Here is a 27,714-nt window from a genome sequence, read left to right as displayed (position 1 = left end):
TATTATTAATATTATTGTTGTTGTTGTTGCATTAAAACATTACAGTAATTGTAATGTGTGTTTTTGTTTATAATTTTCTTGTTTGTTTGTTTTTTTTACAACAAAAGAAGCTATCTGTAAGCAAGTGCCTTTTGCGGTCTGTAATGTAAGTGCACTCAACATAAATGTAATTCCTCCGCCTGCTGATACAGAGCCACCAGCTGAGACTTCAAATTAGTCCACTTTGTATCTGTAATATCCATGTGTAGAATTACAGTCAAGCACATATTACGCTAAGCAGTGGGTGTTTATTTAATCATTGCTTGAACATACAGCCCTGGGCCTGCTCAAGGGAAAAGCTCAGTCTGCGCTGTGACATTCCTTGAGTGTTTTGTCTGGAGCATGACGTTGAATTCCCCACAGTGCGAATAAAGCTGGAGACCTCCCACTCACACACTCTTCTGCCAGCTAAATATTCCATATGCTCGCTTATAGGCCAGACATCTAGTGCATCATCTTTAGCTGGAGATCTGCATGTCTGGGGTTTTAATATGAATTATTAGCCCTCCTGTATAAGATGTTTTCAGCACATTTCTAAACATAATAGTTTTAATAACTCATCTCTAATAACTGATTTCTTTTATTTTTGTCATGATGACAGCACATAATATTTGACTAGATATTCTTCAAGATACTAGTATTCAGCTTAAAGTGACATTTAAAGGCTTAACTAGGTTATTTTGGTTATCTAGGCAGGATTAAGTGATTAGGCAAGTTAATTTTTAACAGTGGTTTGTTCAATAGACAATCCAAAACAAATATTGATTAAGGGGGTAATAATATTGAGCTTAAAATTGTCTTTTAAAAATTAAAAACTGCTTTCATTCTCACCGAAATAAGACAAATAAGACTTTCTCCAGAAGAAAAAATATTATAGGAAATACTGTGAAAAAATCCTTGCTTTATTAAACATAATTTTGTAAATATTAAAAAAATAATAATAATTCACAGGAGGGCGAATAGTTTTGACTTCAACTGTACTTAGTAGTCAACATTTGAAGTGGATCAACACACTGCATCGAAGTTGCCCTAAAAATCTAAATTTGTATCAAACAAAACCCGTGTTATTTTAAAATAACATACAATATTAAAATGTTTATAATTTATTAATAATTATATAATTCGGAAAGTAAGAATGGTACCTAAAATCATGACTGATAAAGTTCATGTATTTATAAATCTTACTCATTTTCCTTCGGCTTAATCCCTTTATTCATCAGAGGTCGCCACAGTGGAATGAATCACCAACTTATCTGTGTTATGCCGTGGATGCCCTTCCAGCTGCAACCCAGTATTGGGAAAAACCTAAACACATTCACACACACACACACACACACACGCATACACACACACACACACACACACACACACACACTACGGCCAATTTAGTTAGTTTATTTCTGTATTGACCTTATTCTAAAATGCGGAAGTGCGCCTGTTTTCGTGATTGTTTTAGAACTTCCGATTCAGTTGCCTATGGGAGAAATGACTAGGAATAATACACGGCAAAAACTGTCAAACTACTTGCTCTACAAGCAAATGTTTGCATGACTACACAGACCAAGTGAATAATATAATAAGCAAATATCAGTTTGCAACATCAAACAGCGAAAATAGCAGTTTTTAATGTCTAAAAATGAATAGAAGTAAATGAGACCAGAAGTCTCGAGCCAAAAAGATTCAGATGGCTGCGCCCGCTCGTCAGGGAAGAATTAGGTAAATAGCGCATGTGTTTGGACCCGGAGGAAACCCACGCCAACACGAGGAGAGCATGCAAACTCCACACAGAAATGCACACTGGTCCAGCCAGGACTCGAAACATTGACCTTCTTGCTGCGAGGCAATTTTGCTTCCCACTATTTAAAATAATTATAGCAATTCAGCAATTGAATAACTAAGAATTGGAATTATGTGAATGTGAAAACATGTGTCCCAAACAAACAAATAAATAAATAAATAAATAAATAAATAAATAAATAAATAGTCATTTTGTATAATCATACTAGTAAATATAGTCATAAATAGTAAATAAAGTCATTTTAGATTAAATACTATGAGACTTTAGAGTTTTCTTTTCCTAACCAAACTGACACTGACACCTCCATTAGAGATTTATTGAGATGATAGAAGCCGAAAAAGTTGCTGACATTAGTTTTTATGTTTAGGCGATATACAGTCTCCCTGTTTATTTTTTTTCCCCTTAATTTCTGTTTAACGGAGAGAAGATTTTTTTTTCAACACATTTCTAAACATAATAGTGTTAAAAACTCATCTCTAATAACTGATTTAGTTTTTATTTGCTATGATGACAGTAAATAATATTTGACTAGATATTCTTCAAGACACTTCTATACAGCTTAAAGTGACATTTAAAGTCTTAACTTTAGGTTAACTAGGCAAGTTAGGGTAATAAGGCAAGTCATTGTATAGTGGTGTTTTGTTCTATAGACTATCAAAAACTATATAGCTTAAAGGGGATAATACTTTTGACCCTAAAATAGTGTTTAAAACATTTATAACTGCTTTTATTCTAGCTGAAATAAAACAAATAAGAGTTTCTCCAGAAGAAAAAATATTATCAGACATACTGTGAAAATTTCCTGAATCTGTTAAACATCATCTGGGAAAAAAAAAAAAACTAAAAAGAATAAAAGATTCAAAGGGGGCTAATAATTCTGACAACTGTATGCTGTATATGTTGGTGGTGACCCCTGATAAATAAGTGTCTTAGCCGAAGAAAAATGAATTATACAAATATTTTGGATTAAATTCAAATGCTGCTAACTGTATATGAAATTGAAAGTGAAAATGACATTAAATTACTCTCTAAATCACACTCTTTTAGGATTTTTGATAGTTTCAGAACTAAGTAGACACTAGTATATTACTAATCTGAAAAGACCCTGTATTGCACGCTTGCTTTATTCCTCAACTCCTCAACAGGTTTCCTGTCTGCCCGCCGGAGGATTCTCCAATTCTCAGCTCTGAGAAGTAATAAGAACATAAAATGTGATTTGCCTTTGTGTGCTGATAACCGCCGCCTCGTCTCAGAGACTGGGAGGTGTTATTGAAAGTCTGTTGTCTGCCTTATTACATCAGACTTCCATTTCTCTGTAATTCTGTGTAACTCGCCGATGATTGTTCTTTCCCTTTATCTCATTTTCCCTCTTTTTTTTTGTCATCCGTTCCTCACAGGTAACGCTCGCCGGCACCTTCATCGGGATCGGGAGGAAAACCCAAGACTGTCAAGGAAACACAAAGTACTTCCGCTGCAAGTTCTGCAACTTCACCTACATGGGGAGCTCTTCAGTGGATCTGGAGCAGCATTTCCTGGCCACACATCCTAATAAGATGAAAAGTCCACCTGCGTCCAACTCAAACCTGGACGAGAAGTCTTCGAGTGAGCGCAAAAGGAACTGTGTACCTCGCATTGGTGCGGATGAGCACGGAAAGTGGGCCGATCGGGTGGCAGTGAGATCTGAAGATGACTCTGTGGCTGGATACTCTGTGCCAATCAGATCGTCTGATTCTCCAAGCCACACTGTAGGAGGAGACAGCCCTTCTGCCTATTACTGGTGCAAATACTGCAGCTTTAGTTGTGAAGCCTCTGGTGCATCAAAACTCCTGGAGCACTATGAGAAGCGACACGGTCACGGTGTCGTCCGGGAGGGAAGTCCTGGAGATCGGAAGACGCGAGATGGAGATGCTCATTTACGAAAGAAAGAGAAGACAAGCGAACAGGAAACTGTTGTAACCAGTTACAACTGCCAGTTTTGTGACTTCCGGTACTCCATGACACACGGACCGGAGGTTATCATCGTGGCTCCGCTTTTGCATCACTACCAGCGGGCTCACAGCATTCATAAATGCACCATTAAACATTGCCCGTTCTGCCCGCGTGGGCTGTGCACACCTGAGAAGCACCTGGGCGAGATCTCCTATCCCTTCGCCTGCCGGAAAAGCTCCTGTTCGCATTGTGCTCTGCTTCTGCTGACGGGTGGAGGAAACGCGGCTCCGTCTCCGCCCGCGGTTCGAGCCTCCGTCACTCACCTGTGCGACCAGTGCCCGTTCACCGCCACTGATATTGACCTGCTGCTCTTGCACTATGACAGCGCACACACCTCGCACAGCCTGCTGGAGGTCAAGCCGGAGGAGGAGGGGTCGGGGGATGGAGGGGCGGGGCCTGGACAGGACCATCCCGGAGAATACGCCTGCACCAAGTGCCATTTCTGTACTGAAGTGGAGGAGGAGATCTTTCGTCACTACAGGTAACTACAGGCACATTACTGTCCCTATTGGCTGATTTAATGTATATTCATCTTGAACATGGTTTAGTTGAAGTGCTTATCAATGCACATTACTATATTTTCTATCTATCTATCTATCTATCTATCTATCTATCTATCCATCCATCCATCCATCCATCCATCCATCCATCCATCCATCCATCCATCCATCCATCCATCCATCCATCCATCATAATCTAATCCCTTCCGTCTATTCATCCATCCATCCATCCATCCATCCATCATTCTGACCATCCTTCCATCCATCCATCCATCATTCTGACCATCTATCCATCCATCCATCCATCATTTTGACCATCCATCCATCCATCCATCCATCATAATCTAACCCCTTCCATCTATTCATCCATCCATCCATCCATCCATCATTCTGACCATCCTTCCATCCATCCATCCATCATTCTGACCATCTATCCATCCATCCATCATTTTGACCATCCATCCATCCATCCATCATAATCTAACCCCTTCCATCTATTCATCCATCCATCCATCCATCCATCCATCCATCCATCCATCCATCATTCCGACCATCCATCCATCCATCCATCCATCCATTCATCCATCCATCCATCCATCCATCCATCCATCCATCTATAGCAATCCACCCCATCCATTCCCATCCAATCAATCCATCCATCCTAATCTAATCCCTTCCATCTATTCATCCGTCCATCCATCCAATCCATCCATCCATCCATCATTCTGACCATCCATTCATCAATCCATCCATCCATCCATCCATCCATCCATCCATCCATCCGTCCATCCCAATCCATCTATCTATCCATCCCAATCCACCCCATCCATTCCAATGCAATCTATCCAATCCATTCCATTCCAATCTATCCATTTCAATCTAATCCACCCTTCATACAGATCCCATCCATCCATCCATCCATCCATCCATCCATCCATCCATCCATCCATCTATCCAATTCATTCCATTCCATTTCATTCCAATTCAATCAATCCATCCATCCATTCCAATCCTATCCAATGCAATCCATCCATCCCAATCTAATCCCTTCCATCCATCCATCCATCCATCCATCCATCCATCCATCCCATTCAATCCTATCCATTCATCTATCCATCCCATGCAATCCAATCCATCTGTTCATCCAAATCCCATCCATCCATCCATCCATCCATCCATCCATCCATTCCATTTCTTTATTTTCAGTTTAACTGTGTAAAAGATTTGCAGTTGCATAGTACCGTTACATAAGTTATAGATTTATGCTCTATATCAGTATGGAACTCCTTCAAATTTTTTGTTTTTAGTTTTGGGTTTCTTTTGGGAATGCACCCGTCACCGTATCCTGAAATATTGCCCCTCCAGCGCTCTGGGCCTGGTTGAATTGCTTTAGTATTTTCTTATCGCTGTCTCTTTACAGATATAATGTACAGATTCATGTGTACAGCGATTTCTTCCTCATATGTCCACATTTACCAGCATCATTGAACTTTGTTGTGTTTCTGATAGTTATTGAAAACGAGACTCATATATGACAGTTAGATATCTGTCCACATGCTTATTGTCACTCAGTAAAACATTTATCTGGAGTTTAAACTGACAACTCTTCAAGTCATTAGCATATGTAAACTAGCTGTTAAGTGTTGCAGTAGCAAATTTGACTAAATAAGACTAAAGCTGATGATATAAATCTGTGTTTAGCAATGCAATTCATCATATTTTCTCATTTATATGATTAATATAAACATCATTGGACCTTTAAAAATTATAACTCCTTATTTGAAATGTTTTAATATCATTTAATTCGTTTTTTGAAAGATCATGGACAGAGACAGCAGTCAGTGAAATATTCATCAAGGCAAGCTTGTGATTGCAAACATTTTTTCCCATGTGTTGGCAGTTTTGTGTAAATACAGTATATATTCATTCATTAATTAATTTTGCTTCAGCTTAGTCCCTTATTTATCAGGGGTCGCCACAGAAGAATGAACCACCGACTATTCCAGCATGTGTTTACACTACATGAATACACTACGGACAATTTAGTTTATCCAATGCACGTACATCGCATGTGTTTGGACGAGAGAAACCGGAGCACCCGGAGGAAACCCACGCCAACACGGGGAGAACATGCAAACTCCACACAGAAATGCCAACTGACCCAGCTGGGACTCAAACCAGCAACGTTCTTGCTGTGAGGTGACTGTGCCAACCACTGAGCCACCGTGCCACCTAATAGTACATATATATATATATATATATATATATATATATATATATATATAATATTATTATAGGCCAATATTTTGTTACAAATTTTATATGTTGACAGTTTAATACTCTAAACATATCTTTATTATATTTTTCTAGCGTCAGACAGTAAAAGCATTTGATTAATTTTAGCAAGCTTCTTATTCGTTTCTTTCTGTGTTGGCGGTTTTGCATTTATACTGATAGGTAACAGGTTTTTCTTTTTCTTTTTTCTCTCTCTTTACTTAAAGTCGAGCAGCGCAGCTGAATAAACTGAAAATGTTAAACGTAGGGGAGGAACTTTTCCTACAGCAGTCCCTCAATGCTTTTGATTTAGCTTGTCTTGAGGCCAGGTGTGTACTTTTTAGTTTGTTTATTAGTGTGTGTGTGTGTGTGTGTGTGTGTGTGTGTGTGTGCGGGAAACTATTATACCTCTCCATATTCTTTCTTTCTTTCAGCAGCTGTGTGGTATGTACAGCTCGGATGAGTATGGCTCTGCTTTACCTTCACATAAGATCTCAATTACTCTCCATTTTCTGCCAGAGTTTACAGGCATGTCTACATGTGCTGGTTTGAATTTATTGATAAAAATGAGTTTACTGCACCACTGAAATCCATATGTCCGTTTGAGTTTGGCGCGGTAGAAAGAGAACAGAAAGGCACTTTGCTAAATCTAATATAAGTGTTGTGTAAATACACCAAACCACCTCAATGCAGCATGTGTTTGATATTACAGCGTATTGTGGCATATTATGCGCTGGAACTTCTTCTGAACAGTTTTACTCTTTACACACTAGGCCAACAGCGAAAACTGCTTTATTTTTAGGGACTTAAATATAAAATAAAGATGTGGTTAATACTTTATGAATTTAAAATATTTAAACTTGTGATAAAAAATCTATATCAGTTCAATTTTAATTAATTATTCGTAAGATTCTGGTACCAGTTTAGCTGAATGGTTATGCCTATATGTTTAGTGCTGTTAAAACGAATTTATACTGTAATGTATACTGCTTAATCTTGGCCAGGACGCTCTTGTAAAAGAGATTTTAAATCTCAATGTGTCTTTCCTGGTAAAATAAAGCTTATAATAATAATAATAATAATAATAATAAAAATACTACTACTACTTCTACTAATAATAAAAATAATAATAATAATAATAGTAATAATTTTATTATTAGCAATAACAATAATAATAATAATAATAATAATAATATTAATATTAATAAAAATAACAACAACAACAACAACAACAACAACAATAATAATAATAATAATAATTATAATAATAATAATAACAATAACAGTAATAATAATATTATTATCAATAATAATAATAATAATAATAATAATAATAATAATAATAATAATAACAATAACAGTAATAATAATATTATTATCAATAATAATAATAATAATAATAATAATAATAATAATAATAACAATAACAGTAATCATAATATTGTTATCAATAAAAATAATAATAATAATAATAATAATAATAATATCCAAATTTTAAAATGGCAATGTTCATTCATTCATTTGTTTTGCTTATGCTTAGTCTCTGATTATCAGTTGAATGAACCACCAAATAATCCAGTAAATGTACAGTATACAGTAAAAAAGTACAGTTTTCTACATATTCTCATAATATAGTGATTCCTACTGCATTCGCTTCTGTGAACTTTGTGAGTGTGATGAAAATATTTATTTCAATATTTAATTCACACATTAAAACATGAATGCACATTTTGAATAAGAATTGATTTCTAATCTGTTTACAATTATTTGCTACTTGCATTATTATTATTATCAATGATCAATAAGAAAATCTGTCATAATGGATGTAATAGTGAATAAAAGTTCAATAATGATTGTATTTCTGTAGTTTTCCATCAATTATATGGAGTATTCGACTTATTCTTAGTGGTGTCTCCTGCATTTGCTACAGTGAAATGCAAGTGTGTGGGTCCTGAAAATCAATTCATTTCAATATTTAATTCATACATTAATACATTAATGCACAATATATAAGAATAAGAATTGCTTTTTGAGCCCTTTATGATTAATTCTACATGCACACACACAGTATGACATATAAGTTACACACTACAAGACAGACACAATTTTCCAACTTTCTTCAATAGATTGCACAGGTTCACCTGTTGTCAAATGATCATTGTGCTAATCAGCCATAATAGATGTAATAGTGAATAATAATTTAATATTGAATATATTTCTATATCGTTCTCTCATGTTTTCTGCATATTCTCATATAGTTTAGTAAAATTACTGCTCAGTTATTAATTAAAATAATAATAGCACATAATAATAATAAAAAACAGTGGTCCATTTCTCTGTGAACTTAAAAAATAAGTGAATAAAGTTTTTGGCATTTAAACAGAAGTAATCATTTTTACGCTCAAAACAATGACAGAACAACGAATGAATGACTGAATAAATAAATAAATTAAATATAAAAATAAATAAATTAATTAATAAATAAATAGTATTTCTCTAATGTAAATTTAAGCTAACTGAAACTGAACCTCCATCTGAAAGGCTCTTTTGATCAACTATATTACAAAATTGTTTGATATTTTTAATTACATTTTTTTTGGAGTAGAAATGTGTTTATTCCATAAAAGTATTAAGCTGACCGGTCAGTTTTTGTCTCGTAGTGCGCTCGCCTGATTCTTTCAATTAGGTGCGCCTGGAAAGCTTGAGCGAGTTGATGCCAATATGCGCACGCAAGCATTGAGCACTCAAAAAGATGGGATATGTGAACGGCCCTTAGTTAATAACCTCAACCATAGTTAAAATCAGCCTTTAATCCAATGTGTGTGGGTATTCACCTTGGTGTACAAGTTCGCAACTTTAAGCTAGCGCATAGTTGGCATTACTTGTAGTTGCAGAGTTGGGAATCCCTTCGAATTAATTAACCAAGACGAATGAAAGCGCAGGGGTGGCATGGTGGCGCAGTGGGTGCCGCTGTCACCTCACATTAATAAGGTCGCTGTGTCGAGCCTTTGCTGGCTCAGTTGCTGTTTCTGTGTGAAGTTTGCATGTTCTCCCAGTGTTGGTTTAGGTTTCCCCTGGGTGCTCCGGTTTCTGCCACAGTCTAAAGACATATGCTGTTGTGTTTCTCAACCACGTTTCTGAAGGACCACCAGCACTGCATGTATTGGATGTCTCCTTTGTTTGTCACACCTATTACAGGTCATTCAGTATCTAATGAGCTGAAGATCTGAATCCAGGCTGGATCAGTTAGTGTTTTTATGTGGAGTTTGCATGTTCTCCCCACATTGGCGTGGGTTTTCCTCAATTTAGCAGTACTAATTTGGTGTATGACTGCATGTGTGAATATGAGAGTGTATAGGTTTTTCCCAGTACTGGGTTGCAGCTGGAATGGCATCTACAACCTAAAACATACACTGGAATAGTTGGTGATTCATTTCGCTGTGGCGACCCCTGAAAAATAAGGGATTAAACTGACGGAAAATTAATGAATAAACTATTTGTTTCAGTACAAAACCTTTCTTTTCTACCACAGTCCAAAGACATATGCTGTAGTGTTTCTAAACCACGTTCCTGGAGGACCACCAGCACTGCATGTATTGGATGTCTCCTTTGTCAGTCACACCCATTACAGGTCTTTCAGTGTTTGCTAATGAACCGATGATCTGAATCAGGAGACATGGGAAATGTGCAGAGCTGGTGGTCCTCCAGGAACGTGGTTGAGAAACACTGCTGTAGGTGAATTGGGTAGGATAATTTGTTTGTAGTGTATGTGTGTGAATGAGAGTGTGTGGGTGTTTCCCAGTGATGGGTTGCAGCTGGAAGGGCATTTGCAGCATAAAGCATATGCTGCATAAGTTGGCGGTTCATTCCACTGTGGTGACCCCTGATTAATTAAGGGACTAAGCCCTTGAAAGCACACATGAAAATTAATTTACTTCAATGATTAATAAATTTTTTTTTCGGGCTGAATTGATTTCCAATCCGTTCATAATTAACGTTCATGTACGCGCACAGTTATACAACAGACACGATTTTCCTACTCTTCCAACTTTTTTCACTAAATTCCAAGGGTTTAGGCATCGTCAAATGATCAACGAGCTAATCTGACTTGTCAAAGATCCTGGCGAAGGAATCGTTTGTCAAGTTGGCGCTCGTGTCAGGAAAACACTGAATCTAAAGGCCTCATCCACCCACCTGTGCCCTCGGGAGCCTGTGTGGAGGTTTTTGTGCGTTTTGAGCCGTGAGTGACGTCCATCATGATCCAGCTGCCCGCGGCTGGTTGTTTCAGGTGGACGTGGAGCCGAGTGTTTTCAGCCTGTGCGTGCGGCCCGTCTGAATAAGGCGCTGTTTGTATTCAGAGCCCGCAGTCTGGAGCCCAGCGCGGAGAGAGCAGAAATCAGACCTGTATGGCCTCCCTGGAGAGCTCCTGCTTCTCAGCTCAGACTGTACAGTGTGTGTGTGTGTGTGTGTGTGTGTGTGTGTGTGTGTGTGTGTGTGTGTGTGTGTGTGTGTGTGTGTGTCATATTTTGTTTTTAGACTACTTTTCTCCCTTTTTTTTTGCTCACCAGGAGCACAGGCAGCTTGAGAATATTGTGCAGTTTTGATAGCAGGGCTCTACCGCAATTTTATTTGACAGTAAAATAGTTTTACCATAAGGTCTTATTGTGGTAAAATGCTCTTAAACACATTTTAATTGACAGAATGACACTTTTTTTCCAGTACTTTTTTTACTGTAATTTATTTACATTTTACACTATCAGTACTGGTGGCACAGTGGCTTAGTGGTTAGCACTGTGGCCTCACAGCAAGAATGTCTCTGGTTCGAGTCCCGGCTGGATCAGTGGGTGTTTCTGTGTGGAGTTTGCATGTTCTCCCCGGATTAGCGCTGGGGTTCCCTCAATTTAGAGGAAGTAAAAAAATTCAGATGTATGAAACAGTGCGTGCGCCGAATCCCATGCATATTCTCTTTGCACATCATAATGAACGTGAAACTGAGCGCAACATGCACGAGCGCAAAACTCCTCCCTGCCTCCTCCCCTGTATGAATATGCTAATGACTCTACTTTGGCAAAACCCAACAAAAAAGCAAAGGCAAAAGCAAGCAAGAAGAGAAACTTTGAACAGAATGTGAATTGGAGGTGCTGCTTTCGGAGGTAGACCGGAGGAAAGTGGTGTTATTTCCAAGTTTGTCCTCCAGAATTAATAACAACAGAAAAAAATAGAGTGGGAGAGTTTAGCTGACGCGGTTAACACAGTTGTGTCTGAACATCGCACTCAGTGGATTAAAAAAGAAATAGTGTGATTTATAGATGTAAAATTTTGCAGTGTCCATAACAGTGTGAGTGGCGCAGCTCGTAAAACGCATGGTAACATGTTTGACACGTTTGAGCATGAACTCGGTTCGAATCCAGCATCTGATGAACTCTTTCTTCTTTTTTCCCCCGCTGCGTATCAGATTTTGCCTACTATTTATCACGAGAAAGACAAGTAGGAATTATTAATAAGTCATGTGCATCATATTTTATTTGCACATTTATTGAATGGAAATGTTTCTGATTCACGTATGCAAATTCATCTTCAGCAATGTGCGTGCAGTAAATCGCTCCCATTACATTGGGAAAACAGGCGACCGCTGCAAATTGTGCTTTAATGTTTAGCTGGTCAACTGTATGGTATGGAAACCTTATATACCTGCTAGATGAACCCGTCTCATACAGCTGCCATTGCAAGACTCAAAGACACTTTGTAGAGAGGAATTTAACACAACTGCCTCTAGGAGTCGCCAATAGAAATAAAACAGACACGCACAAGTAATGTGCGTACGCCAGCCATGAAGTTGGCGTGAAGCTGCGCACATTCCCACGTTCAGTTCATTGTTAGTAAATCCAAACGAGAGCGATTCAGAGCGTGAAACCTGGCTTACGCAAAGTTTTTGTGCGTACGCAGCGTAAATACATGAGGCCCCTGTACCGCATGTCTTTGGACTGTGAAGGTAACCCACACGAACGTAGGGAGAACGTGGAAGCTTCACACAGAAACGCCAACTGAGCCGAGGCTCGAACCAGCGACCTTCTTGCTGTAAGGCGACAGCACTACCAACTGCGCCACTGCATTGCCATCACAAATTGATTAAGTTAACTTAAATTTAAGCGGATTGAACAAAAAAAAAGTTAAGCTGTCTTAAAAACACCTCAAGAATTGTGTTTCCGCTCATTTTGAAGAACGACTTCGAGCAAAAATCATCTTTTTGAGTGTAGTCTAACGGCTACTGCGTGCATGTGTTCAGATTTGCATTGTTCCATGTTATTGTATGAACATCTGTGTCATGGTGTCTGGTTTCATTGTGTGGAAGCGTTCACTGACCTCTCTCTCTATGTGTGTATGTGAGAGAACGTTTGTGTGGTCTGTCGAATCCCTGATACATAATATTTCCAGCATGCGTCCGTCTCTCCAGAACACCTCGCTATAGTGTAGATTTATGAGCAGAATCCTGCCCTCTAGTCTCCAAACAGCAACCCACCCACTGCGAACGTGAACCTGATATTGATGCCGTAGCCTCCCACACCTCGTGCCCACCAGATCCAACACACACTCCATATATCAGGCTGCCCTCCAATTCAGCAAAGGGGGAACCTGTTACATGCGGGAGGTGAAATAGGCCAGACTGTACTGCATTGGATTTTCGGATGTGCTGCTTTCAGACTTTGTTTTAAGTCAGTTCTGCATTTCAGACACTTCTCATCCTACCTAAAGCACAACAGTCTGGTTCAGCATACAGAAACTCTGCTCTTTAACAAGATGACAGTGCCAAATACTGGCCTGGCATACTTAATACAGCAGGTTTTGCAGATATGTGTATGCGAGGATGGTTGTCATGTTGACGTGAAGTATTATTCATAATGCAAGGGAAAACCTTCAGCTGTTTTGGCCACATCGCTGTTGTGTAGACGTAAAGGTAGGCTGAAACTGATTACCACAATCTCATTTGGTGAAAGTTGCTGCCTAGCAACAAGGAACACGAGAAAGACAGAGCAAAAATAAATACTGTATATATACTGTATTAGGGATGTAACGGTATCAGAATTTCACGGTACAGTAATACCTCGGTACGAATGTCACGGTACGGTATTTATTGAATCATTTACAGGAAAAACAAAACTTATGAAAATACTCCAAAAAAGTGCCAAAAGTGTCAATGACATACATATTAGCCATCTATCTGTAACATTTGAAACAGGAACTTCAATTTTAATAACAAAAAAATATTAAACCATGTAAAAAAATAAAGTTTCAATTTAGTATTGTTGAAAACTCATCACATTCAACATTTAATCACTCACTCACTTAGATAGAGATGGGTTTTAAGGAAAATTATCATATAATTATAATCTGGTAAAAGCTGGTATCTCTGGGTATTTACAATGTCCCCTGCAACAGAAAAAACCCTCTCATTTGGCACTGAGGTTTCTGGGACAAGAGAGATATGACTTGGCCCAGGTTGACAGCAGTGGGTAACGTTGTGCATTGTCTTTCCCCCACTTGAGAGGACAAACCATGAGTGAGATAGAGATCTCATGTCTGCATCAATCTGAACAGTGTGCTGTGTTTCTGCAGTCCCCATGACTGATTATTAGTCGTATTCCCCAACTTGCAGGCACGTGCACACACAGTGCTCAACCTGTGCAGTGCACATGCCCTTTTTAGTCTTGGATAGAAAGTTCCCTTCCAAAATGATCAAAAGTGCCCCCGCGACGCGACATACCCTCCGTCCCCGCTTTACAGTACCCGCGCGACAACACAGCTGATAAGAACTCGCGCGACAACACCGCTATTCTGTACGCGCGCGACAACACAGCTGATAAGAACTCGCGCGACAACACCGCTATTCTGTACGTGCGCGACAACACAGCTGATAAGAACTCGCGCGACAACACCGCTATTCTGTACGCGCGCGACAACACCGCTGATAAGAACTCGTGCGACAACACAGCTGATAAGAACTCGTGCGACAACACCGCTATTCAGTACGCGCGCGACGACAACACCCGCTTTAGGGTTTTCCAGCTCTTTTTCATCCCCGCTTCTAACAGCACACTCCATTTCCGCATTACTGGATCTGTAGCGACAACAGACCGCAAGGGATTATGGCCAAGCCTGGGCTGATGGGAATTGTAGTTTCCGGTACCTCCCGTTCGCTTCATTCGCCTGAGCAAATTTTCTCAGAAGACCTATAGTTTTACCGAGTCATGCGACTACGGTAATATCGAAAAAAATTAATATTGCGGTATGACGGTATTTACAATACCGTTACATCCCTATACTGTATACATTTGACCTTGCACTTACACTCACCGGCCACTTTATTAGGTTCACCTGTCTAACTGCTCGTTAATGCAAATTTCTAATCAGCCAATCAGATTGTAGCAACTCAATGCATCTAGGCATGTAGACATGGTCAAGATGATCTGCTGCAGTTCAAACTGAGCATCAGAATGGGGGAGAAAGGGGATTTAGGTGACTGGACGTGGCATGGTTGTTGGTGCTAGACGGGCTGATCTCAGTATTTCAGAAACTGCTGATCTACTGGGATTTTCACGCACAACCATCTCTAGGGTTTACAGAGAATGGTCTGAAAAAGAGGAAATATCCAGTGAGCGGCAGTTCTGTGGGCGCAAATGCCTTGTTGATGCCTGAGGTCAGAGGAGAATGGCCAGACTGGTTCCAGCTGACAGAAAGGCAACAGTAACTCAAATAAGCACTCGTTACAACCGAGATCTGCAGAAGAGCATCTCTGAACACACAACACGTCCAACTTTGAGGCAGATGGGCTACAGCAGCAGAAGAGCACACCGGGTGCCGCTCCTGTCAGCTAAAAAGGCTCAGGCTCACCAAAATTGGACAATAGAAGAATGGAGAAACGTTGCCTGCTCTGATAAGTCTCCATTTCTGCTGCCACATTCAGATGGTCGGGTCAAAACTTGGCATCAACAACATGAAAGCATGGATCCATCCTGCCTTGTATCAGCGGTTCAGGCTGGTGGTGGTGGTGTAATAGTGTGGGGGAGATTTTCTTGGCACACTTTGGGCTCATTAGTACCAGTTGAGCATCGTGTCAACTCCACAGCCTACCTGAGGATTGTTGCTGACCATGTCCATCCCTTTATGAGCACAGTGTCTCCATCTTCTGATGGCTACTTCCAGCAGGATAACGCACCATGTCATAAAGTGTGAATCATCTAAGACTGTTTTCTTGAACATGACAATGAGTTCACTGTACTCAAATGGCCTCCACAGTCCCCAGATCTCAATCCAGTAGAGCACCTTTGGGATGTGGTGGAACGGGAGATTGGCATCATGGATGTGCAGCCGACAAATCTGCAGCAACTGTGTGATGCTATCATGTCAATATGGAGCAAAATCTCTAAGGAATATTTCCAGCACCTTGTTGAATCTCTGCCATAAAGGATTAAGGCAGTTTTGAAGGCAAAAGGGGTCCAACATGGTACTAGTAAGCTGTACCTAGCCAGTTTAATATTTAAAAAAAGTTAGTGGTGAGTATATGTATATTTTTCTTTTCCTAAAAAAGCTAATCTAATGCTAACTTTAACGACAGAACAAAACAGTATTGCTGCTTCAGAGTATTTCAGACACATGGACACATATTGGATAAGTGGAGCAAAGCAACACCACAGGCGACAACTTGATCTTCCATAGTTACATTTGATAACATGCGTACAACATTTTCATGCTAGAAAGCATGTTTTTATGTAGGAATGTAGCTGATTTGCTGATATATTGCAATGGCTCCTTTAAATACGAGATTAGTGTCGCAAATTTTGATGCAGTAAAGGTAGACTGCGTTGTCACCTGGGCAGCCGGAGCACACTTTGATGCTCTCACCGCCTCGAGGGTGACCCACAGTTAGTGTCATATTTAATATTTATATTTGACAGATCTAAACCAGCTTAAAAGCACATCAGTAAACTATTGATCAGTTATCAATATCAGGAAACCAATAAATCCCCAAAACACAACTATTCGTTTTATCAGATTCAGTATCACTCAATTTTGTTTTCGTTCAGACACTTTTTTTTTTTTATCATCGTCATCTAGTTTTGTGAGCATCGGATCATTCTGTTGCAGTATTCCCTCTCCTGTGTAATGTGATGTGGATGATGTCTGTAACGCTGTGTAAAGTGCTGGTATTGAGCGGGTGTGCTGGTGCATTGCTAAAGGCCTTCATTTTCACAAGCGCAAATTACTGCCACTCAGTGCCGTTATTGACACCGATACAGCTCCTCATTTATATTTCCCAACCAAAATCGACGATGCTGTTTTGATGCTTTGCGAAATGACTGTAAAAAAAGAAAGTTAAGAGATTTCATTTATAACCTGTGATTGCAATTTAACTGAAAGCTTGGAGGAAATTATAGTGTAGGAGGCGAGAGGCATTTGATTTTGTTTGCTATGTCTCTGAGATATACACACACCGGCCACTTTATTAGGTACACCTGTCTAACTGCTTCTTAACGCAAATTTCTAATCAGCCAATGACATGGGAGCAGCTCAATGCATTTAGGCATGCAGACATGGTCAAGATGATCTGCTGCAGTTCAAACCGAGCATCAGAATGGAGAGGAAAGGTGATTTAAGTGACTTTGAACGTAACTGGTGGCACTTACAGCTGGATAACCCACCATGTCCTAAAGTGTGCATCATCTCGGACTGGTTTCTTGAACATGACAATGAGTTCACTGTACTCAAATGGCCCCCACAGTCACCAGATCTCAATCCAATAGAGCACCTTTGGGATGTGGTGGAACGGGAAATTGGCATCATGGATGTGCAGCCGACAAATCTGCAGCAACTGTGTGATGCTATCATGTCAATATGGAGCAAAATCTCTGAGGAATATTTCCAGTATCTTATTGAATCTCTGCCATGAAGGATTGAGGCATTTCTGAAGGCAAAAGGGGTCCAACCCCAGTACCAGTAAGGTGTACCTAATAAAGTGGCCGATTATATATACATGTTTGATTGGGTCGATGATTTAAACTAGTCGGGCAGGTGAATTCTGACACTCTATAGAGCATTTGTTGCTCTGATTCAGTCTAAGAAACAATCTCTCTGCTTTTTTTGAGCCACTCAATAACTACAATCCTGTTTTTGCTGCTTGTTTATTAGATCTGGCAATCATGGGGGAAAAAAGAGCAAGGAAGTCCATCTCTGAGTCGATTTAGAGCCTTTGAAGTCCAGTTGGATGCTGTGCACTTTTTCTTTTTAGATTATAAACTCTTCTCTGATAGTTGTTTTTATTTATTTATTTGTTTTAGGGTCAAAGATGAGTTCTCCCATTTTGGTTTTTGAATCAGAGGCTGCGTTTGAAATCACACTACCAGCCATGTCACCCTGCAGCCCAAGACCGGTTACTCAATGAAGCTAAGCAGGGCTGAGCCTGGTCAGTACCTGGATGGGAGACCACTAGGGAACACTAGGTTGCTGTTGGAAGTGGTGTTAGTGAGGCCAGCAGGGGGCGCTCAACCTGTGGTCTGTGTGAGTCCTAATGCCCCAGTAAAAGTGAAGGGGACACTACACTGTCAGTGGGCGCCGTCTTTCGGATGAGACGTTAAACCGAGGTCCTGACTCTCTGTGGTCATTAAAAATCCCATGGCACTTCTCGAGAAAGAGCAGGGGTGTAACCCCGGTGTCCTGGCCAAAGTCCCTCTATCGGCCCTTACGATCATGGCCTCCAAATCATCCCCTTCCGAATTGGCTTTATCACTGTCTCTCCTCTCCACCAATAGCTGGTGTGTGGTGAGCGCACTGGCGCCATTGTCCTGTGGCTGCCGTCGCATCATCCAAGTGGATGCTGCACACTGGTGGTGGTGTGGAGAGACCCCCCTCATGATTGTGAAGCGCTTTGGGTGTACGGCCATACACAATAAATGCGCTATATAAATACACATTACATTACATTACATTACTTCCACTCTACAAACAGTACTCGAGCCGAGTAGTATGTCTGAATTCATCGATATCGAAAACAGTATGTGAGAAGTATCCGAATGACCCGCTTCTTCCGGCGAGATTCTGAAGTGCGCATCGAATGGATGTTACGTTATTCCATGATGCACCGCGAGAGAATTCATGAATGAAAATGACGGATGTAGTATGTCCGGGTTCCATTCATACTGCTGACGTTTATACTGTGCAGAACGTACTTTTCTAATGTCAGAGTAGTAAATTTAAATTCCAATGCGGTACCTACTGAGTAGTAGGCGGTATTAGACACAGCCAAAGTAATGGTTTTAGTACATACAGAACATTTGAAGTGCAAGTAAAGCTTCTGCTTTATGTTTCTAACAACTTCAGTAAAATAAAGTCTCCAAAAAAGTTAGAAAATGGAAAGAAATTATGATTTATTCTCATTTTAAAAATCTAATCATTTAAATAATAGTGCTGAAGAATTCAAATGTAAAAGACAATTTAAGATTATTTTGGAGGTTCAATGTGATCTTTAAATAGTCTTTTAATATGGCATCAAATGATTCTTGTGGCCGATGCAGTGGCGCAGTTGGTAGTGCTGTCACCTCACAGCAAGAAGATTGTAATGTAAAATGTAATGTGTATTTATATAGCGCATTTATTGTGTGTGGCTATACACGCAAAGGGTTTCACAATCATGGGGGGGAAGGGGGTGGGGTCTCTCCACACCACCACCAGTGTGCAGCTTCCACTGGGATGATGCGACGGCAGCCACAGTACAACGGCGCCAGTGCGCTCACTACAAACCAGCTATAGGTGGAGTGGAGAGACAGGGATAGAGACAGTTCAGTGGATGGGGATAATTGGGAGGCCATGATCGTAAGGGCCAATTGAGGGACTTTGGCCAGGACACTCACAGGGGAGAAGCAGCTCATTTGCATTTAAAGCCACAGTCTACATAAACAGCTACACTATACTCAGACATCTAAATGGACTGATACTAGAGGCTATAATAAATGATCCGATGGAAAAGTTTAATTTTGAGCTGAAACTTTGCAGGCACATTCTGAAGACACCAAAGGCTCATCTTGCATATTCTAAAAGGGTTAAATAGGTGCCCTTTAAATACATTTCTTTCAAGATTTTATAAATGAACTATTGTTGAACTGTTGATGACATCGAGATTTTTTCTGTAAATCATAAAAAAATGGGTAATAGTCATTATTATTATTATTATTTAATTATTATTATTATTATTATTATTATTCAATTATTATTATTATTATTATTATTATTATTATTATTATTTATTACTATTATTTATTACTATTACTATTATTTTTATTGTTATTATTATTATTATTATTAATTATTATTATTATTATTATTTTATTGTTATTATTATTTAATTATTAATTATTATTATTATTATTTTTTTTATTATTATCATTGTTGTGTATTATTATTATTATTTTTATTGTTGTTAGTGTTGCTGTTGCTGTTGTTGTTATTATTATTATTATTATTATTATCATTATTATTTATTACTATTATTATTATTGTTATAATTATTTTTATTGTTTTTATTATTATTATTATTTTATATTATTGTTGTTGTTGTTGTTGTTGTTGTTGATATTATTATTTTTAAAATTTAATTCAATTAATTTAAATTTTATTTTATTGTCTGAAAAGAGGGCTGATGAGAGTTTAGCGCCAACACTATTTAAACACACCTTAACCAGCTAATCAAGCTTATTCTAGGTATACTAGAAACTGACAGGTGTGTTGAAGCAAGCTGGAGCTAAATTCAGCAGGACACCGGCCCTCCAGGACAGAATGTGGACCCCCCTTACTTTTAATGTTTGAATGAAAACCTTTTTTGATCATTTGACCTTTTATAACTCTGCAGATTTTGCCTTTTTGTGCAGTTCATTGTGTAAAAAAATTGTTATGGTATTTGTTATAGTTACAAGCTGTCAGAACTATTATCACACCCCTTGATGTGACATAACCCCACAGAATACTGTCATTTGACACTAAATCTGACCCGACCCGATTTCTTATTATGAGATTAACACTGAATCATGCAGGGAGCACAAGCTTTTAAATGTTTTTTTTTTTCTATTTGCTCCATAATCCTTCTCTTTTTATTGTAATACTTTTTAAATGATCATATTTGATTTAATGATATTTGATATTCAGTGATATTTTTGCTTGTTATATGACATTAGTAATGCATCTGTGATTATCTTGAACTTTATTTAATTTTAAATTGTGCTAAATTACCCTGGTCTGTGAGCTGTGGTATATAAACACACACACACTTGATCATTTGAACAGGATGCTGACAGCTCTTGAATGTCTACTTCTCGCTCTTTCTCATCCAATCTGATGGTGTTTTTGCTGGTTCCTCATTATCAAGCCGATGCAGCTTGAGTTAACACTTTATTTGGTTAATGGCCTTAATGTGTTTTCTCAACATCACAGGAAATGTGACAACCTGTCAGCGTGTTAATTAAAACCATTTGAGTAAGAAGTCATAACTACTGTAGTAATGCACTGTACTTGTGATTGACATTCACAGATGCTTATAGAAGTCAGGTTTATTTATTGATTTCTTGTTAATTTTGTAGCTGTTTTAATGGGAACTATAATCATAAGAGTATGCTGAATCAACTTTGGTTACACAGTGATTTTTGCTTAGGTTTTTGTGTGAAATCCCAGCATGAACTGTTTATATTTTTATCTAACTAAACACACATACAAATATTATTTCAATTTAAATAGTTGTTTCCAAAAATGTGTGAATGTTGGATATTCTTGTGAAGCAAAGTTTTTGTTTTTTTACAATCATTGCTAATTAGTTGTTAATGTTGTTATTTTCAGTGTCACATCATCTTTCAGAAATCATTCTAATGTCTTGAATTTGAAGAAAGAAAGAGAAATATTTTAAAGAAAAAAGAAATAGAAAAAAGAATCCAAGAAAGAAAGTAAAAAGAGATGGAGTAGCAGAAACCGAGAAAGAAAGAGGAATAGAAAGAAAGAAGAGAAGAAAGAGGAAAGTAGAGAAAGAAAGAGATAAAGAAAGCCTGTCAGAAACGAAGAAAGAAAGAGCAAGAGAAAAAGATACTGAGGGTAAAGAGAAAATATAAATGAAAAAAGAAAGAAAGAAAGAAAGAAATAAAGAAAGAAAGAAAATAGAGAGAGAAAGTGATAAAGTGAGAAAAAAAAGAAAATTTGACAGAAACCGATAATGAGTAATAGAAAAAAGATGAAGAGAAAGAAAGAAGGAAGGGAAGAAATAGAAAATTAGATAAAAAACATGCAGAAGAAAAGAAAAGAAAAGAAAAAGAAGGAAAATAAGAGTAAAAAAAATAATAAAAAGAGAAAGAAAATAGAGAAAGAGAAAAAATTAACAAAACAGAGAAAATGAAGAGAAATAAATAAAGAGAACAGAAAGAAAAAAAGAAAGGAAGGAAAGAAAAGTGATGAAGAATGAAAGAAAGATATAAAGAGAAATTGACAGAAACTTATAAAGAGCAATAGAAAAAGAGAAAGAAGAAAAGAAAGAAAAAAATTGACAGAAACTGATAAAGAAAGAGCAATATTAAAAAGATAAAAGAAATAAAGAAAGAAGGGAAGAAAGAGAAAAGTAGGCAAATGAAAAAATTCAGAAAGAAAGAAATAAAAAGAGTAAATCAAATAAAAATGAACAAGTAAAAAGAAAGTAGAGAAAGAGAAAAAATGACAAAAGAGAAAAAGTAAAAAAAAATAAAGAACTGAAAGAGTGAGAAAGAAAAAGAAGGAAAAAAGAAAGAGTGACAGAATGAAGGAAAGGAATTAAATAAAAACATACAAACAGATAAAGAGCAATAGAAAAAGAGAAAAGAAAGAAGGGAAGAAAGAGAAAAAGAAAGAAAAAATACAGTAACAGAAAGCAAGCAAAAAAAACGAGAATAAAGAGAAAGAAAGAAATAAAAAGAAAAGAGAAAGAAAGTGACAACAAAGAGAAAGAAACAGAGAAAGAAAATAGTGAGAAAGAAGGAATGAAAGAAAAAGAATGAAAGATTTAAATGGACAGAAACAGATAAAGAGCAATAGAGAAAGAAAGAGATAGACAATTGACAGAAACCAATAAGGGAAGAGCAATATAAAGAGATAGAAAAGAGATGAAAGAAAGAAAGAGAGAACGACAGAAACAAAGAAATAGTCATAGAAAACAAAGATAAAAGAAAGAAAAAAGAAGTGAAAGATAAAAAGAGATAAAGAAAGCAGAAAGATCTGTTTGTTTTTTTAGAGTAAGTCAAGTGAACTAGATCTGCTATCTGCGCTGTCAGTGTGTGATGTAAACATGGATGATTGACTTCATGCTAGCAGAAAGTTTGATGTCAACTACTCAACTTAACTGCTGTAAGCAGAACTCCCGCCAGAAAACAATCAGTTCTGGGTTACAGGGTTTGACAAACATATTTATGCTCTGTGTCAGTGACCAAAGAATAGCGTTTGTTTTGGAAGCGGCCCATTGCTTTGTTGGAAAACACTGCAGTTTTGGGGGAGCGCTCAAGTAGCCCGCTTTTGTCTGGTACTGATTAATGATAACTCAATGTATCTGTGTGTCTGTCGCTTACGGTAAATGGTCCTCATAAAACAACTCCACAGACGTTTATATGCTCTTCAGATGTCCACTTTATTCCTACATGTGTTGATGCTTTGCTTTATATCACTTTCGGATTATTTTTCGGGTCATTTGGTGTCAGCTCAGCCAGAAGTCTCTAGATAAAACTTTGCATTTTGAGCTATTTTAATTTTGGTGAAAGATATGGTTAACACTTTACTTGGTGGGGGTGTTTATAATGTGAATAAGATTTTATGCACGCTTACGACAACTATTATTAAGTGTCATTAAGGTTGGGATGTATTTGTTTGTCCTAACAACATGACATCACTAAGACAACATACCTTGTCATAAATCTGTCATAAACATGATTGTCAAAATTGTCATTTTAATTCTTAGCCAACTTTTGTTTTTGTGGTAGTTATTATGGTTAAGTTCCAGATATATTGGGATCTCAATGTAGCTCTGAGAGGAAATTGTTAAATGTGGAGTTATGTAAGATTGACACCCGGTGGTTGAACTAGGTATTGCAGTCCAAAATCAAAACACTTTTTCACCCGGCCCCTTCTTACATGACTTCATGCAAAAGCAGCCTGCCAGATTGACAGCACTAACAGGAGCGAGCATGCCTGACTTACCAGACACTTTATTAGGTACACCTTACTAGTACCGGGTTGGACCCTGTTTTGCCTTCAGAACTGCTTTAATCCTTTATGGCAGAGATTCAACAAGGTGCTGGAAACATTCCTCAGAGATTTTGCTTCATATTGACATGATAGCATCACACAGTTGCTGCAGGTTTGTCAGCTGCACATCCATGATCCCAATCTCCCGTTCCACCACATCCCATTGGATTGAGATCTGGGGACTGTGGAGGCCATTTGAGTACAGCGAACATTGTCATGTTCAGGAAAGCAGTCTGAGATGATTTGAGTTTTATGACTTGACATGTTATCCTGCTGGAAGTAGCCATCAGAAGATGGAGACATAGTGCTGATAAAGGGATGGACATGGTCAGCAACAATCCTCAGGTAGGCTGTGGAGTTGACACGATGCTCAATTGGTACTAATGAGGCCAAAGTGTGCCAAGAAAATCTCCCCCACACCATTACACCACCACCACCATGCTGAGCCACTGATACAAGGCAGGATAGATCCATACTTTCATGTTGTTGATCCCAGATTCTGACCCGACCATCTGAATGTGGCAGCAGAAATGGAGACTCCTCAGAGCAGGCAACGTTTCTCCAATTCTCTACAGTACAGGTTTGATAAGTCTGTGTGAATTGTAGCCTCAGTTTCCTGTTCTTAGCTGACAGGAGCGGCACCCGCTGTGGTCTTCTGCTGCTGTAGCCCATCCGCCTCAAGGTTGGACGTGTTGTGTGTTCAGAGATGCTCTTCTGCAGATCTCGGTTGTAGCGAGTGCTTATTTGAGTTACTGTTGTCTTTCTGTCAGCTGGAACCAGTCTGGCCATTCTCCTTTGACCTCTGGCATCAACAAGGCATTTGCACCCACAGAACTGCCGCTCACTGGATATTTCCTCTTTTTCTGATCATTCTCTGTAAACCCTAGAGATGGTTGTGCGTGAAAATCCCAGTAGATCAACAGTTTCTGAAATACTCAGATCAGCCTGTCTGGCACCAACAACTATGCCACGTTCAAAGTCACTTAAATCTCCTTTCTTCCCCATTCTGATGCTCAGTTTGTATTGCAGCAGATCGTCTTGACCATGTCTGCATGCCTAAATACATTGAGTTGCTGCCATGTGATTGGCTTATTATAAATTTGCGTTAGCGAGCAGGTGGAGAGTACCAAATAAAGTGGCCGGTGAGTGTTTATGTTTACGTTTGTAATATTTACCTTACTTTTTTTTGTGCTTTCCACCAAGGCAACCTGGGGCTTGAAATATAAAACTGGCAGTGGGCAGGATGTAGAGACCAAAACAAAGGCAGACATTCACACATGCCTATTTTCAAAGGAGAATATCTGACTTTCAGCGTTGTTTTTCAATCTTCAGCATGTTTAGCATGTCATTTTTATGTTTTAGAATAGTCCTAAACTTCCATACAACACAAAAGGAAAGAGGTATGGCATTTAACTGTAAGTTATGATGTTTTCAAACCTACAAAGTATATTTGATTGGGAGCTTTATTAGTAGGTATTTAATCTGTTGACTTCAGCAAACTCTGTTGCATTTTATGGCAATATTATCAGATGGAAAATGATTTGTTTGAGGCTTAAACATTTCCCCTGCAAAGTTGGCATGAATCATCTATTAATATCCTTTCAGATGTAGTTCTTGGGGTATTCTCAGTGTTAAGGCTGTGGATGGTCTGTTCACAAGTTCAGCGCTTGTGCCAGTGGAGTTGTGGCCCATTTAAATGAGCAGATCTGTTGTTTTCCAGCCTTTCAGAAGTCATATGTGTGTGTGTGTGTGTGTGTGTGTGTGTGTGTGTGTGTGTGTGTGTGTGTGTGTGTGTGTGTGTATCCACTGGTCTTTGTTTTTGTGATGTGTAAATGTTGTGTTGTCTATAATCAGAGGTGAATGCAGCAGATTGTGCACTTTCACACACCTCAGCGGTCGCTGAACCCGCCAATGTTTGATCTGCTCCTGCCTCCGTGTACCTAAGAGGAACAAATTACAGCGCTGCATGCTGGGAAAGGCAGGCCACGGCTATGATGAAAAGCACTTTTACCACCATGTCCCTCGTTTGGTACCCGGAGGGGCTGAGATGGCATCTAGCTGTTTTCTTTCTTGCTTTTTATTCATCCCGGTTGAACACACAGTCAGATGGTGAGAGGCTGTTTACTGGGTAACAGATCTCCGATTTTATTTGTGTGTTCTGCTCAATCGTCTGTCACATTGTTAGGAAGGTCTTAGGGTGAGATTCTTCCTGAAGGATTGAGCTCTAGTGGGCATTATTAATACCATCACAGGTTTCAGTTTTTAAAGAAAGACACTGTAACACTTTATAGTTACACACTGTGAATCATCTATTAAGCATTAGCAAATAGTGAATTCATTATTTGGTCACCTTATTAGGTTTTATCTGACATTTTGTGTTATCTGAGAGATTTCAGCTGCTGTCTGGGCTTTCCCTATTTTTCTACACCTCCTTTCTTCCCGTGTCCAGTACTTTTACTCTGCTTCATTTCATTTTATTACGCATACCTTCATTTGTAAACTAATTAGATTAGTTTTTTGCATATATGGATATCATTAGATGTTATCAACATCTGGTGAAAATTTCAAGTCAACAGCACCTTTAGAAATATGTTTTCTGAGAAAAATGGTGACGTGTTCAATACTTACTCCCCTACTGTATTGTATTAGAAATAAAATGCATAAAGTCAGTAAAATAACAGAAAAAAATGCAGGCATATAATATATAAAAAATATATTGGAGCTGTGCGATTCTGGCTAAAATGAGAATCACAATTTTTTTTTTTGCCTAAACGAAAGGATCATGATTTTTTCACGATGCTGTAGATGTAAAATAAAGGTTTATATGAGTGGGCTATTATTATTATTTCTTAAACTTGTGATTAAACAGCAATAGGCTTTGTGTTGCTGTACTGTTGGTTAAAATGCTCAATATTGTATAGACTTGGATTGGTGGACTCAAACAGACTTTAGATTTGTCCTGGTCATTAATGCTGATGGTAATTCTGATGTTGAATTATTGTGTTTGAGACATGCTTACAGTGTCATTTTTTTTCTTAAAAACGGTCACTGACATCATTTTCGTGAATACAGAAGACTGGGTGGGTATTTTTTAATTTTCGGGCTGGGATCAGTCAGCTACATCTGGCAACACTAGCCCCTTTCACACAGTGATACCGGTAAATATCCGGAAAATTTCCGGAATGACTTTACCGGTATATTCAAAAAAGTGCTGTTCACACAGGCGAGGACGTTACGGAATTTTTCCGAAAAAGAGCATTCACACATCCATCCCAAAATGCCAGTAAATTCTGACATCATTAACCAGAAATGACCACTAAACGGCTGCACTTGTGTTTGTTAACATTTGACTATCTTACAAACTCTTTGGATGGATCAGTATAGTGAACAACTCCAATGAAAACATAGAGAAACACTTTCGCATGTCGAGATGTACATGATATGTGTGTGTGTGCTGGCGCTCACGGGCACACGCAGAGCTTGAAGGTAAACAAACAGCGGATTATCATAAACATTTTATCGATAATTATTTACACAGTTGGCATTAAGAAGGAACATAGAAACATTATCTGACTAACATCTAGCAGCTAAAGGTGTCTGGAAAAAATATTCAAAGGCTTTTATCTCATAAACCGCGCGCACGTGAATGCGTCTGACTGTTCTGATTGGCTAAAGCAGGTGTCTCACGTCAGCACGTTCTAGACGTGGACGCGCTTCTTCCTTCTGCATTCACATTCCGGCAAATTACCGGTAATCTTACAATTTCTCTTTCCGGAAAATACCCGGAACGAATTTACCGGTAATTTATAAAAAGGGCCTGTTCAC

At 38.5% G+C, this 27,714-nt stretch overlaps 1 protein-coding gene across 4 annotated transcripts in view; it reads left to right on the top strand.

Annotated features, from left to right (window-relative positions):
- trps1 (trichorhinophalangeal syndrome I) overlaps positions 1-27,714 on the top strand; it is a 262,736-nt gene that overhangs the window by 82,411 nt on the left and 152,611 nt on the right. For all 4 annotated transcript variants that reach the window (XR_015516252.2, XM_087295078.2, XM_087295077.2 and 1 more), the window contains 1 exon segment: positions 3,235-4,307. Coding sequence is in view for 3 of the 4 variants with exons in the window: in XM_087295078.2 (XP_087151204.2) it covers positions 3,235-4,307 (1,073 nt within the window). In the remaining variant the exon portion in view is untranslated.

Source organism: Danio rerio, chromosome 19, assembly GCF_052040795.2.
Source record: "Danio rerio strain M-AB ecotype USA chromosome 19, GRCz13ab, whole genome shotgun sequence".
NCBI lineage: Eukaryota > Metazoa > Chordata > Actinopteri > Cypriniformes > Danionidae > Danio > Danio rerio.
Note: the sequence above shows the minus strand (reverse complement) of the source record. Positions and strands in the feature narration are given on the sequence as shown.